The 10,857-nt window shown below is 26.3% G+C and overlaps 3 protein-coding genes across 3 annotated transcripts; 2 read left to right on the top strand and 1 right to left on the bottom strand.

Moving 5' to 3' along the window:
- Window positions 1-714: 714 nt before the first annotated feature.
- Window positions 715-1,551, top strand: Mrps34 (mitochondrial ribosomal protein S34). Its single transcript, XM_074242542.1, has 2 exons — window positions 715-1,031; window positions 1,101-1,551. The coding sequence occupies exons 1-2, from the start codon at window positions 822-824 to the stop codon at window positions 1,491-1,493; spliced, it is 603 nt and encodes a 200-aa protein (XP_074098643.1). The 5' UTR covers window positions 715-821; the 3' UTR covers window positions 1,494-1,551.
- Window positions 1,552-2,782: 1,231 nt separating this feature from the next.
- Window positions 2,783-4,587, top strand: LOC141527193 (uncharacterized). The gene is made up of 3 exons (XM_074242541.1): window positions 2,783-3,195; window positions 3,281-3,799; window positions 4,227-4,587. Exons 1-3 carry the CDS (start codon window positions 3,144-3,146, stop codon window positions 4,439-4,441), a joined length of 786 nt encoding a protein of 261 aa, XP_074098642.1. The 5' UTR covers window positions 2,783-3,143; the 3' UTR covers window positions 4,442-4,587.
- Window positions 4,588-5,703: 1,116 nt separating this feature from the next.
- LOC141527616 (uncharacterized) lies at window positions 5,704-7,987 on the bottom strand. Its single transcript, XM_074243185.1, has 3 exons — window positions 7,233-7,987; window positions 6,304-6,485; window positions 5,704-6,221 (listed from the first exon to the last, which is right to left on the bottom strand). Exons 1-3 carry the CDS (start codon window positions 7,985-7,987, stop codon window positions 5,704-5,706), a joined length of 1,455 nt encoding a protein of 484 aa, XP_074099286.1.
- Window positions 7,988-10,857: the final 2,870 nt, after the last annotated feature.

The raw sequence follows: 10,857 nt of genomic DNA, 5'->3' as shown, positions 1-10,857 counted from the left end.
TTAATTAAATTTTTTTTTTAATTTTGATTAAATATAAACAGCAGAAATACCCAAGCTAAGCAACATTTCTTGTGGATCAATAGTTTTTTATACTTCAGTCTTTGATATATTTGCAAATACAAGTTTTATACATAATATTGTTAATTTATAATTCCTGTCCTAATAGACTATACTTATAATAGCATTCACATTGCATATTTTTAAAGAGTATTTTATTTTTGATTCAGTATTTATATTTATATTATTTTTAGGAAAAAATTTTTATCAAAACCTAAATTAATCTTATTCGTTTATTGCCTTACTTACTAGTTAACAAAGCCTTACTTACTAAATAAACTATATAAATAATAATGATAGCAATGATAAATTAAAGTTTAATCATGAAAGATTAAAAAATCAGTAAATAAAAATGATATTGAAGTTAGCTGTCACTTGACAATTTTTTAATTTTATTTAACAAAAAGATTTGTTCCAAATAATTATTTTTAAAAAATTCAATTTTTTACTTTTTCTAATTTTTAAACGCAATTTTTTTTTTGTATATTTTATTTGTTAGAAAATTTTTAAAATTATTAAATATGTGCTAAGTTAATTCTTATTAAATAAAAGTATTAAAAGTTTCAAATTTTTACCGCCATGAAAGGTTGACGCACGCGCATTCAAATGAATTTTTGCGCCAGCGTAGTAAACAAAAAACCAACACATGATTTATAACATAACCTTAGATAACTTAAATAAAAAAAATTGCATATAAATTTACTCGTTTGGTGTTTTTAAAAACTTTTCTGTTTTATTTATTTGTTAAATAACGTCATAAAAAAATGCGGTATCAATATCTTGGCCGTACACATGATTTCGTTGGAAAGACACTATGGGAAATAGTTGGCAATTTAAAAAATTATGGAGTAGGACGACTTATAATTAGACATAGATTTGACAACTATCCCGAGCCCTGTTACATCAAAATATTAAAAGTTGCTGCACTGCCGAATCCAGTCGTGGAAATAAGACCTACTTATATCAACACATTGGTGAGTAAAAAACATATAATAATAATTAATGATTGATTAACTTACTTACTAATTAAAATTTGTAAACAGTGGGAGCGCACATGCATGGTTCTCTGTGAACGAGTTTTCCGAGGTAAAAAATTCGAAAGATTGGTACAAATCGACTCAGCATCGTACAAAACTGATTACCAATTAGTACCTAAAGACGAAGAATATAAATATTTAGATGCTACTAAATCAAGGGAAGAAGTCATCTTTTCAAGAACAATGGAAGTTCCTCCGTTATTACGAGAAGTTGCAATTAGAACCCTCAAAGCGAAAGGAAAACCAGTCACTGAACCGCGAATGGATGTTGTTTTAAATGAATTCGGAGTTAAAACTTACAGACTTGCTAAAGAAGGTGAAAAACCAACGTATGTACCAACAATTGGAATTGGAAAAACGCCAAGTCCAAGTTTATATGCTAATTGTAAACCAATATAAATTTTAAATATTCGTAAGTTTGTACCGCTTATTCAAAAAATATATTATTATAGATAAATATCAGTTTAATTAAAAATCATTTATTATTGAATGATTAACTGTGATGTAGGATAGATGTTGGTAATTCTGCAGTTAAAATATTCAATAATTATTTCGGGAAATAAAAATATTAGCTGCGTTGAAAAAATCAGAACACTATTATTATTAATGGAAAATTATCGGTAGAGATAATTATTCAAAAATTAAATTTATTAAAAATATTTTTTATTTCTAGCAATCAGTATTCAGTAGAATGAAAAAAAATTGTTTTTTTTTGTGCAAATAGTAGCTTGTAAACTCTAAAAGTTGAGAACAACACAAATTTTGTTCAAAATTATTTTTTTTAAAACACAATCGTATCGAAATTAGAATTTTTTTTATCTTGATTTATTTAGATATCGGCCATCAAAAAATTTAATTAATATCTATCGTTCATTCATAACATCCATATAGACAATTATAGATTTTTAATTGCGGTATTATCAACTTTTATACTATGTTTTTTATATTCCAGTCCCGTAACAATATATATTTTTTTTAATGAAAATTAACTTAGCAGATAGTTGTTAATTTTAAGAATTTTTGTAACAAATAAATTATGGCAAAAAAAATGTATAAAAAAAATTGACATTTGGAAATTTTAAAAAACTACAAATGCAATTTTTTAAAAATAATTTTTTGGAGCAAATTTATTTGTTAAAAAAAATTAAAGAATCGTCAAGTGTCAGCTGACTTCAATGTCATATTTTTTTAATTTTAGTGTAATTTATTACTTTTCAATTTCATGAAATTTAGCATTAATTTTTGAGAAACTTTTGTTTATTGGTAATCTATGTTATTGAGAGAATAAGCAAAATTTTGTGGCCAGTGTATTTATATGATTAAATAAGTTTTCATAGTTAAATTTGGTATCGTTGGAAAAGTCTTGACCTGGAGTTGTGCCTTTTCAGGGTTTCATATCACTCTCACCAATAGTTTAATTATTATGATAAGTATTTAAGCTGCATTCGAAAATGCTCTATCTCTAGATATATAATTAATAAATGACCTTGTATCTTGTCAACTATTGACATTTTTTAAAATATAAGCCCATTCCGATACTACACTCATCAAGACCTTTCATTTGAGTACCCACATCAATTTTTCATATATTTATATATATTATATAAATGTATATATGAAAAATATATCAAAATGCATTTATTATATCTTTAAATACGTCAATATTTAAGAAAGTACCGTGCAACTGAACAAAAGTAATTATTTAATAAAACAAAAATTTTATTTATTTATAATTCACAAGTCACGGCAGTCACATAGTGACTGCAAGGTTGCTAGTAAATTATTAAAAGCAGAATTATAAAATTTAACTTTAAACTTAAAAATAATTAAATAAAAGGTTTTTTTTTCTTACATTATTTTTTATTTAAAATTAAATTTTTTTTATAGCTTTGTTAGTACTATATAAAATTTCATGCATAAACAATTTTCTTTTGTTTTACGTCAATATTTAATTTTTATATACATGAAATGAATGTGATGAAATAAAATCCATGATGTCTTCGCGTGGAGAATTCTATTTAACAGCTATATCGTCAAATAAATGCTTAAATGCCTTCTAAATGTGCTGAAGATTGTCCCAAAAGCAAAAAACGTCGTGAAGGTATGTTTCTTAATTCCTAAAATTCACTAAATATTTAAAATAAAAACAGCAATTATAAGTTATCAATTTTTTTAATTTTTTTCAGCGTATGAAAAAACACTAAGAGAAGAGGAAAAGAGTCCGACATTTCAAGAAAGTGAAGATGACGTGGTTCTAAGAAAAGCAAATAAAAATTTACAATCAAATTACGACGATGATGACACATCTGATGGGACTGAATATCTTAGTTTTTCTCGACCAAAAAGCTCTGCACGTCCAGAAAGTTCACGCCCTAAAAGATCAAAAGAAAGATATGTTAAATCAAAGCATGAAAAAAAATATTCTGAGCATCGAGAAAAATTTGAAGAAGATGTATGTGCTTCTAAAACATCAACTAGGCGTCGGCGGAATCTAAAAAAGAACAGAAAATTTTCATCTAGGTTTAACGAAAATTGTGTGAATGAAGAATGTTCAGGAATACCTAAAAGAAAAGTTGAAACAGAAGAAAGTGAAGAGTCATTAACTTCAGATATTTCTTGCCCATCTCGATGTGAATTAGATTTAACGTTATTACCTTCACCAAGCTCTCCTTGTGATTCTTCGTGTCCTAAACAAGCTTTATTAGGTAAGCTAAAATTTATATATTTTTTGTAATATTTATGATACTGAAATCATGACATTAAATTTAGCTATCACTTCACAATTATTTTAATTTTTTTTTAACAAATAAGTTACAGCAAAAAAAAATTATTAAAAAAATTGACTTGTAGAAATTTTAATAAATTAAAAATGCAATTTTTTAGAAAAAATTTTTTTTGTTAAAGAAAATTAAAAAATTGTCACGTGACAGTTAACTTTGATGTCATACTGAAATCAGCAGACTTCTTAAAATTTTTGGAATTTTTATAGGAAATCAACTACTTTAAAAAAAAATGAAATTTTTTTTATAATAATTTAGGTTTTATAAAAATCCAAACCATGATCAGTCATCAGTGAATTTCAGTATCATTAATACTAATTACTTGATATATTATAAATAATTTTAATTTTAGACCAAGAAAGAGAACGACATCAAGAAGAAGTTGATAAGTATTTACTTCACGGAGGACTAAGATACTTTGATGATTTATGTCATTGTTCATTGAAATGTCTCTTAACTCAAATTTGTGGTGATAAATTCATACAAAAAACTGCTTCATCAACAGCATTTTTTTTGCTAGGCATTAAATTGTGCTTTGAACTTGAGGCATGGTATATTCCGTTTTAAATTCAAGCAATTTATCTACAAAATTTAATGAGTTGGGCGATTACAATTAATTAGGTATTCAATTACATTCGAAAAAAATTTGTTCATTTTTTTTTTTTTTTTTTTTTTAACTAACATTCAGAAGTAACATCATTTTTTTATACTTACTTTATTTTTTAGTAAAATAAAAAATTTTCTGACTTAGTATTACTAAAATCTTTTTTTATACTAAAATAATTGTACTTTTGTTTTCAAATTCACTTGTAAAACAATCTAGGATTCAATAAGTTTGTTATTGAAGAAAATAGAGTAAGGAAAAAAAAATTTACCTAATTGCAAACAATATTCGTCATATTCAATAATAAATTTATAATTAAGACTTAACTAGTTTACCACGAAAATAAAATTAATTTTAAAGAAAACGTAAATATATAGTCAGGTTTAATATTGCACAGATTTTTTTATTGACAAAGTAACATACAATCGTGGTCGTTAATTTAAGTATTTTTTTCAGTTTACTGGAAAATAGCCATTTGTAAACTATAAACTATAAATTTAAAAATTAATTGATAATGTTATTTATAAAATTAGTTGAAAATAAAAAATGATATTAATGAAATCAGCGAAATAGAAATATCACCGAATATAAATTCAGTCATTTATAAAATAACGAAAAACAAAAATCAGAAACTTATAAAATTTGCCGATTGTAAACTTTACGAATTGTAAAATAAGCCGTATTTAAACTTCTTTTAACTTTTGAATGGGTCGGTCAAATCAGCTCTAATTTTCAGAAAAACTAAATTTATGAAAGTCCTTTTAAATGCCTCAAATCGTTTTTTGATTCATTGATCCGTTCAAGAATTACGAGAGATTTAGAAACGGGTTATTTTACAATTTAAAAAGTTTACAATCGGCTAATTTTATAAGTTTCTGCAGTAAAAATTGACTAAATTCACGAAGCCACAGATTTTTGTTTTTCGCTGTTTTATAAATGACATTATCAACTGATTTTCAAATTTAGAATTAATAAACGTTTTAGTTTACAAACTACTATTTTCCAGTAAAATTAAAAACATACTTTAATTAATGACCATGATTGTATATAGAATGAATATAGTAACATAAAAAAAATAATTTCATAAAATATTATATCTATAAATAGTTATTAATTTATAAATCTACATATCTTGATAAACAAAGATAATTTAAAGAAAAGTTTCTATTTTTTCTTCCTCATAAAATGAAATTTATCAGCAATTAGAATAAAAAAAAATTAGATTTTATAATTTTGGATTTTTTTGTTTAAAAATGATTTTTATGATACAAAGTAAAATAAAAATGATCAAAATGATAAAAGCTGAAAAAGCATACGGGATAATTAAACGATCATCAATACTATTTTCCTGCTTATAGTTTTTTGGTAAAATTACTTTGAAAGAGATATCATCAAGCCAATTAATAGTTTGATTGTGTGTCTTTAATTCTGCAAGACTTCTCGTTTTTCTTGAGTGTCCCGCAGGGCAATTTATCACGCAGTCATTACCGTCTAGACAACCAGTAGCTTTAACATTCATTACCATCTCATCGGTTTCTTTCATATGATCAAACATGAAGGCTTGAAAAATTAGATAACTCTCGAGTGGTGTAACGCGATATTGTTCCCGTGAACAAACTTCCCGGATTTCTTGATTGAGACATCCATTCGAGTCTAAGATCCACATACTGTTAATTATTTTTTTCTGTTTTTTGTTCTCCAAATGATGAATCGTTACATCGCTGATTCTTGAATACCGCCAACCTAGTAGTAATTGTTTATATAATAAAAACTTTTTTCTGTTATACTTGAATGAATTATATTGTAATTGGTGATTAATACTTACCATCACCTTCACGAACTGCAACTCTGAGAAGGATTTCTTCACCAAGAATAACTGTTCCACCCGGTTGAATTCTCGAATCGAATAAATGATTCGATCCAAGAGTTTTTCGGTACAAACCGATCTCAGTTTCAAATGCATTTTTATGTCCACCTGTCGCTACTCTTGGAGCCATTCTAGCGGATCTATAAATTAAATAAATACGTCAATAACAAAAAAAAAATTAAAATAATAGATATATTTTATTATTAATTATTAAATAATTATCCTTTTCTTCTTTTGAACTAATTACTCTAAGATAATTATTTTTCAACTAGTAATGAGTTCAAATTTGCTCATTACCGTTGAAATGATCATTCATTATTTTTAATATTATGTGATCAACTGTTTAACTATTTTTTCAAATACTTAGGTTTAAATAATTTAGCTGCGGATTTTTTTTTTATATGACTAATTATTTTTTTAAAATCAATTTTGCAAAAATTTTTAGATTTTATCAATTCTTCGACGTTTTTTTTTTTTCCAAGGATAGTTTTATTTTACTCACGCAAGAATTCTTAATAATTTTGAATTTAAATAAAATAAAACAATTTTTCTGTAACATTTATTTTAATTTACAAATAAATTAAAGTAAAAAAATAAAATAAAGAAATTTTTAGTTATCTCATTCCACGATCTTCTTCTTTACTCTTTTAATAAACAATCGTAAATTAAGAATTTTTAAGTTGAAAAAGATCGAATAAAAAAAAAGTCAATTGTTTATTAAAATTATCAATTTATTTTATTGTAGATATCAAGCAAAAATCGTAGCTATTTTGTGTCTGAGAGACAACATAAAAAAAAAAAGTTAACAGACCAAAAAAACTCTGAAATTATAAACATCGTCTTCTTCAAAATCCTTTAAAAATATAATTTATAAATAACAAACTTACGTATCATGAGTCTTTACATGTATTCGTTTAGTATGCGAAGTAATTTTTTCCTGAGTCCGACACTTTAACAAAATCCTGACATCCTCATTAAGCTTGAGCCCGGAAACTGTAGCGAATCTCAGACTCAAGCAATAAAATTTCCCCGCATCCGTAGAACAATCTTTAACTCCACAGTTCCAAAACATGTCATTACTAAAATTGAACCTGTACTCATCATTAAGTTTAACAATTTTGCAATATTCACTAGTAGCGCCTTCAATCACTGGATAATCAGAGATTTTCGGTGGTATAACAGACGCTTTAAAAAATGCTTCATCATCAGTATTTTTGCAGGACATTGAATTTATCCTGACAAATCCACTAATTTCGTCTCTTTCAAAATCACTGGCTTTGATATTCGAGTGTCTGATCGCCGGTGGAAGATAGTTATAAATCTCACGAGGAAACGGGGTTTGCAATTCGATGCTCGGTTGAATGATAGTCGAAGAAATCGGTCTTTGAAAGGCGCTCCTTACTCTATTGTCAATAACTTCTGGTAGTACAAAATCCGGCTCTCCTGGAGGAAGATACAGATGTCTAGCAGTTGCAACTTTACTTTCGTTTGATTTTCTTGGAAAATTGATCAGTACTTCATGTTGATTATGATCTTTAAGCTCCAATGAAGCTCTATCAAGATTAGCTCCGCTGGACACAGATACACCAACAATAGCAATTATAAAATGATACAGAGCTTGAATAAGTGTGTAGTATTCCATGTTTTCTTCGTAATATCATTGACTCATTTTCACGAGGATATACGAGGAACGACTGAGTCAATAATCGTATGTTGAAACGTTTTTAAAGGCTTCTTCGGTTGGTTATTTTGGTCTCGACAGACACGTTTATGATCATACAAAACCTGTCATTGTTCTCATATATTGAACAAGACACGGAACACCAGCGTTGCCCATTATTTTATTAAGTACTTCGCTCCGTGATTTGGGCGATGATCAGGTACTTAGCATAAAACATCTTTCATATCCTCATTTTTAAAAGTTAAGGCCATTAGCGACAACCGATAACACCAGACTGGCTGGATGGCTTTTATACTCTCTACTTAAAAACATCATTAAGACTGGGTATTTATGTTGTGTATGTAATACTTGAATGATCAATTTGGGTTAAAGGGATTTCACGGCCTGCCATCGAAAGTTATTTAGTGTATCACCAAAAGTCCACAATTTTCACTGGGTCAACTAGTGTCGCTATAAATCGAGGGTACTGGTTAATAAAAGTCCTTTCTTCTTTTCTTCACCTTTTGTTCTTGGTTCTTTAATATTCAGTTCTTAATTCTTAAGTACATGCCATAATTATTTGAAAGTCAGATCCATCTTATTTTTGACAAAAAAGTATCAAAAAATAAAATTTTCTATAAAATTTTTCGATAAAAATTTCTATTTTTTAAGTCACTTTAAAGTGTAAATTTTCGTGCAAAAAAAGATTTTTTTTGTTGGAAAGCCACCATTTTGTCTAAAATCAAAATTTTGACTATTTCTTCGACCATTACCTGTATTTATCTATCCTAAAAGTAATCCTTTTGGTTTTTTTTATTTCAAATAATTTGGATCAGAGATATCTTTCTCACCGCCAGACACCTTTTTGTGGAGGACCTTCAGGAGATCTTCTACAGGAACGATGGAACCCAATATTTTTATTAATAAAATATGAATTATTAGAATACGTTAAATTCGCTAAATGTTCATATATTTTATGTACATATTCAATAAAAAGCCTCTCCAGAAAAAATTAATAAAAAAACACATTTTTCCGAACTTACAAGTGGATATGACCCCTTAATAAAATCGAATAATTGGCATTTCAATGAACACATTTTATTGGATAAATATCTAGGAAATTTATTTCTATTTTATAAAATTTATAAACCTAGACAATAAAAGTATTTGTTTCATTTAAAAATTGCTAGACAATCTAATGATTTCTTTTTTAATAATAAATAGTCAATTGTCATATGAAAAGAGTTTGTTTTTTATTTAAAAGTTTTGAAAATTATGAAATTTTTGAAAAGAAAGTTAAATGATTTATAAACATAACCAGTCATTAATATTGTACGTTTGATAATGTAATTTATTTTGAATAAAAATTTTGATATTGTTTTATGAATTATAGTAATTAAAAAATTGATAAAGCATTCAAAAAAACTGGAACTACATGTAAAATTAGAAGGCCCACATATGCTCGCATCGGTTTTTTTTGTGAACGAGCGAGCGTCAGAAAACACATCTCCGCTATGAGCGAAAAGAACCTCCCTTCCCCTTCGGCGTCGGTCGTCAGTTTTACATGACGCCAACTCACTTGCGGGCCTCTATGATACTCTAATCGCGGATTATAATATATATTCAAAACGACTATTTAATAAACACTTGCGAGAAAAAAATAATATACCGCCACCTATCATATGATATCACAACATAATTTTATTGAAGAATTCAAATTTCTGAATCTAAAAGCTCAATTTAAGGCAGTACCTCCGTGAAAAGCATACTTCAAGAAACTTATAGAATTTTTTTTATCGAAAGATAAATATATTAATAATTTATCATCAAAATTTCAGATAAATTTACCGCACCGTTTTTAAGTAATTAATTTTCAAAATTGCATTTTTTACATGTAGAGGTATAGATAGATGGTAAAGTTAGTATGAAATCTATTTGCATCACTCGAGTGGTACAGAAGATTTCATACTAACTTTACCATCTCTCTATTACTATACGTATAAAAGATGCAATTTCGAAAATTATTTACTTAAAAACGGTGCGGTGAATTGATCTGAAATTTTGATGGTGAATCATTAATATATTTATCTTTCGATAAAAAAAATTCTATACGTTTCTTGAATATGCTTTTCACAGAGGTACTACCTTAAGGCTGAACGTAAAAATAATTGGTTTTTTATGAAATCTCAGTAATTCTTATGAAACTAAAAATAGAAAATATATAAAAATGTCTCATGATTATAAAAATTGATCACATATTGTGTAATTCATTTAAAAATTAGCAAACATAATTAAACTGTTAATAAAAGATTTTCTTAAAGATGAAATAATTACAAAGTCAAAATTTGAGAGAATGTATGTGAAAATTTTTATTAAATTTCTAACTTTTTTTTTATATTTGTAATTTTTTATTAACATGAAAATGTAAATTGACGTTTTTTTTTTTTTTTTTTTTTTTATTGATATGAAGACTAATTATTTAATTATTAATTAGCAGCTTCTTTTAAGAAAATAATCATTTAAATTATTAAAAATAAATTTTTCAATTAGTTTTAAAGCCTCTTATGACAAAAAAATTTATATTGACTTAAAATTGTTAATAAAATGTGTCAATATAAGTCCATGAATTTCTTTGTATTTTACGGATAAAAATAAAAATTCCAGGAATGTCAATTTTTTTTAAACACGTTTTTTAAATTATTTCATTTTCGATTAACTTTAAGAAAAAAAAATATGTGATTGTTAAAAAATAGGTTGAAGTATCATTTAATCAATGGATTAAAATATTGGGGACCCGTATTTCCAAATAATTACCGTACACACACAGAAAGAAAAATTTCTTGACTGGAGAA

This window comes from Cotesia typhae, unplaced genomic scaffold, assembly GCF_013202065.1.
Source record: "Cotesia typhae breed Kobodo isofemale line unplaced genomic scaffold, CoteBio_Ctyphae contig_4, whole genome shotgun sequence".
NCBI lineage: Eukaryota > Metazoa > Arthropoda > Insecta > Hymenoptera > Braconidae > Cotesia > Cotesia typhae.
This window is presented reverse-complemented; position numbering and strand designations above follow the sequence as displayed.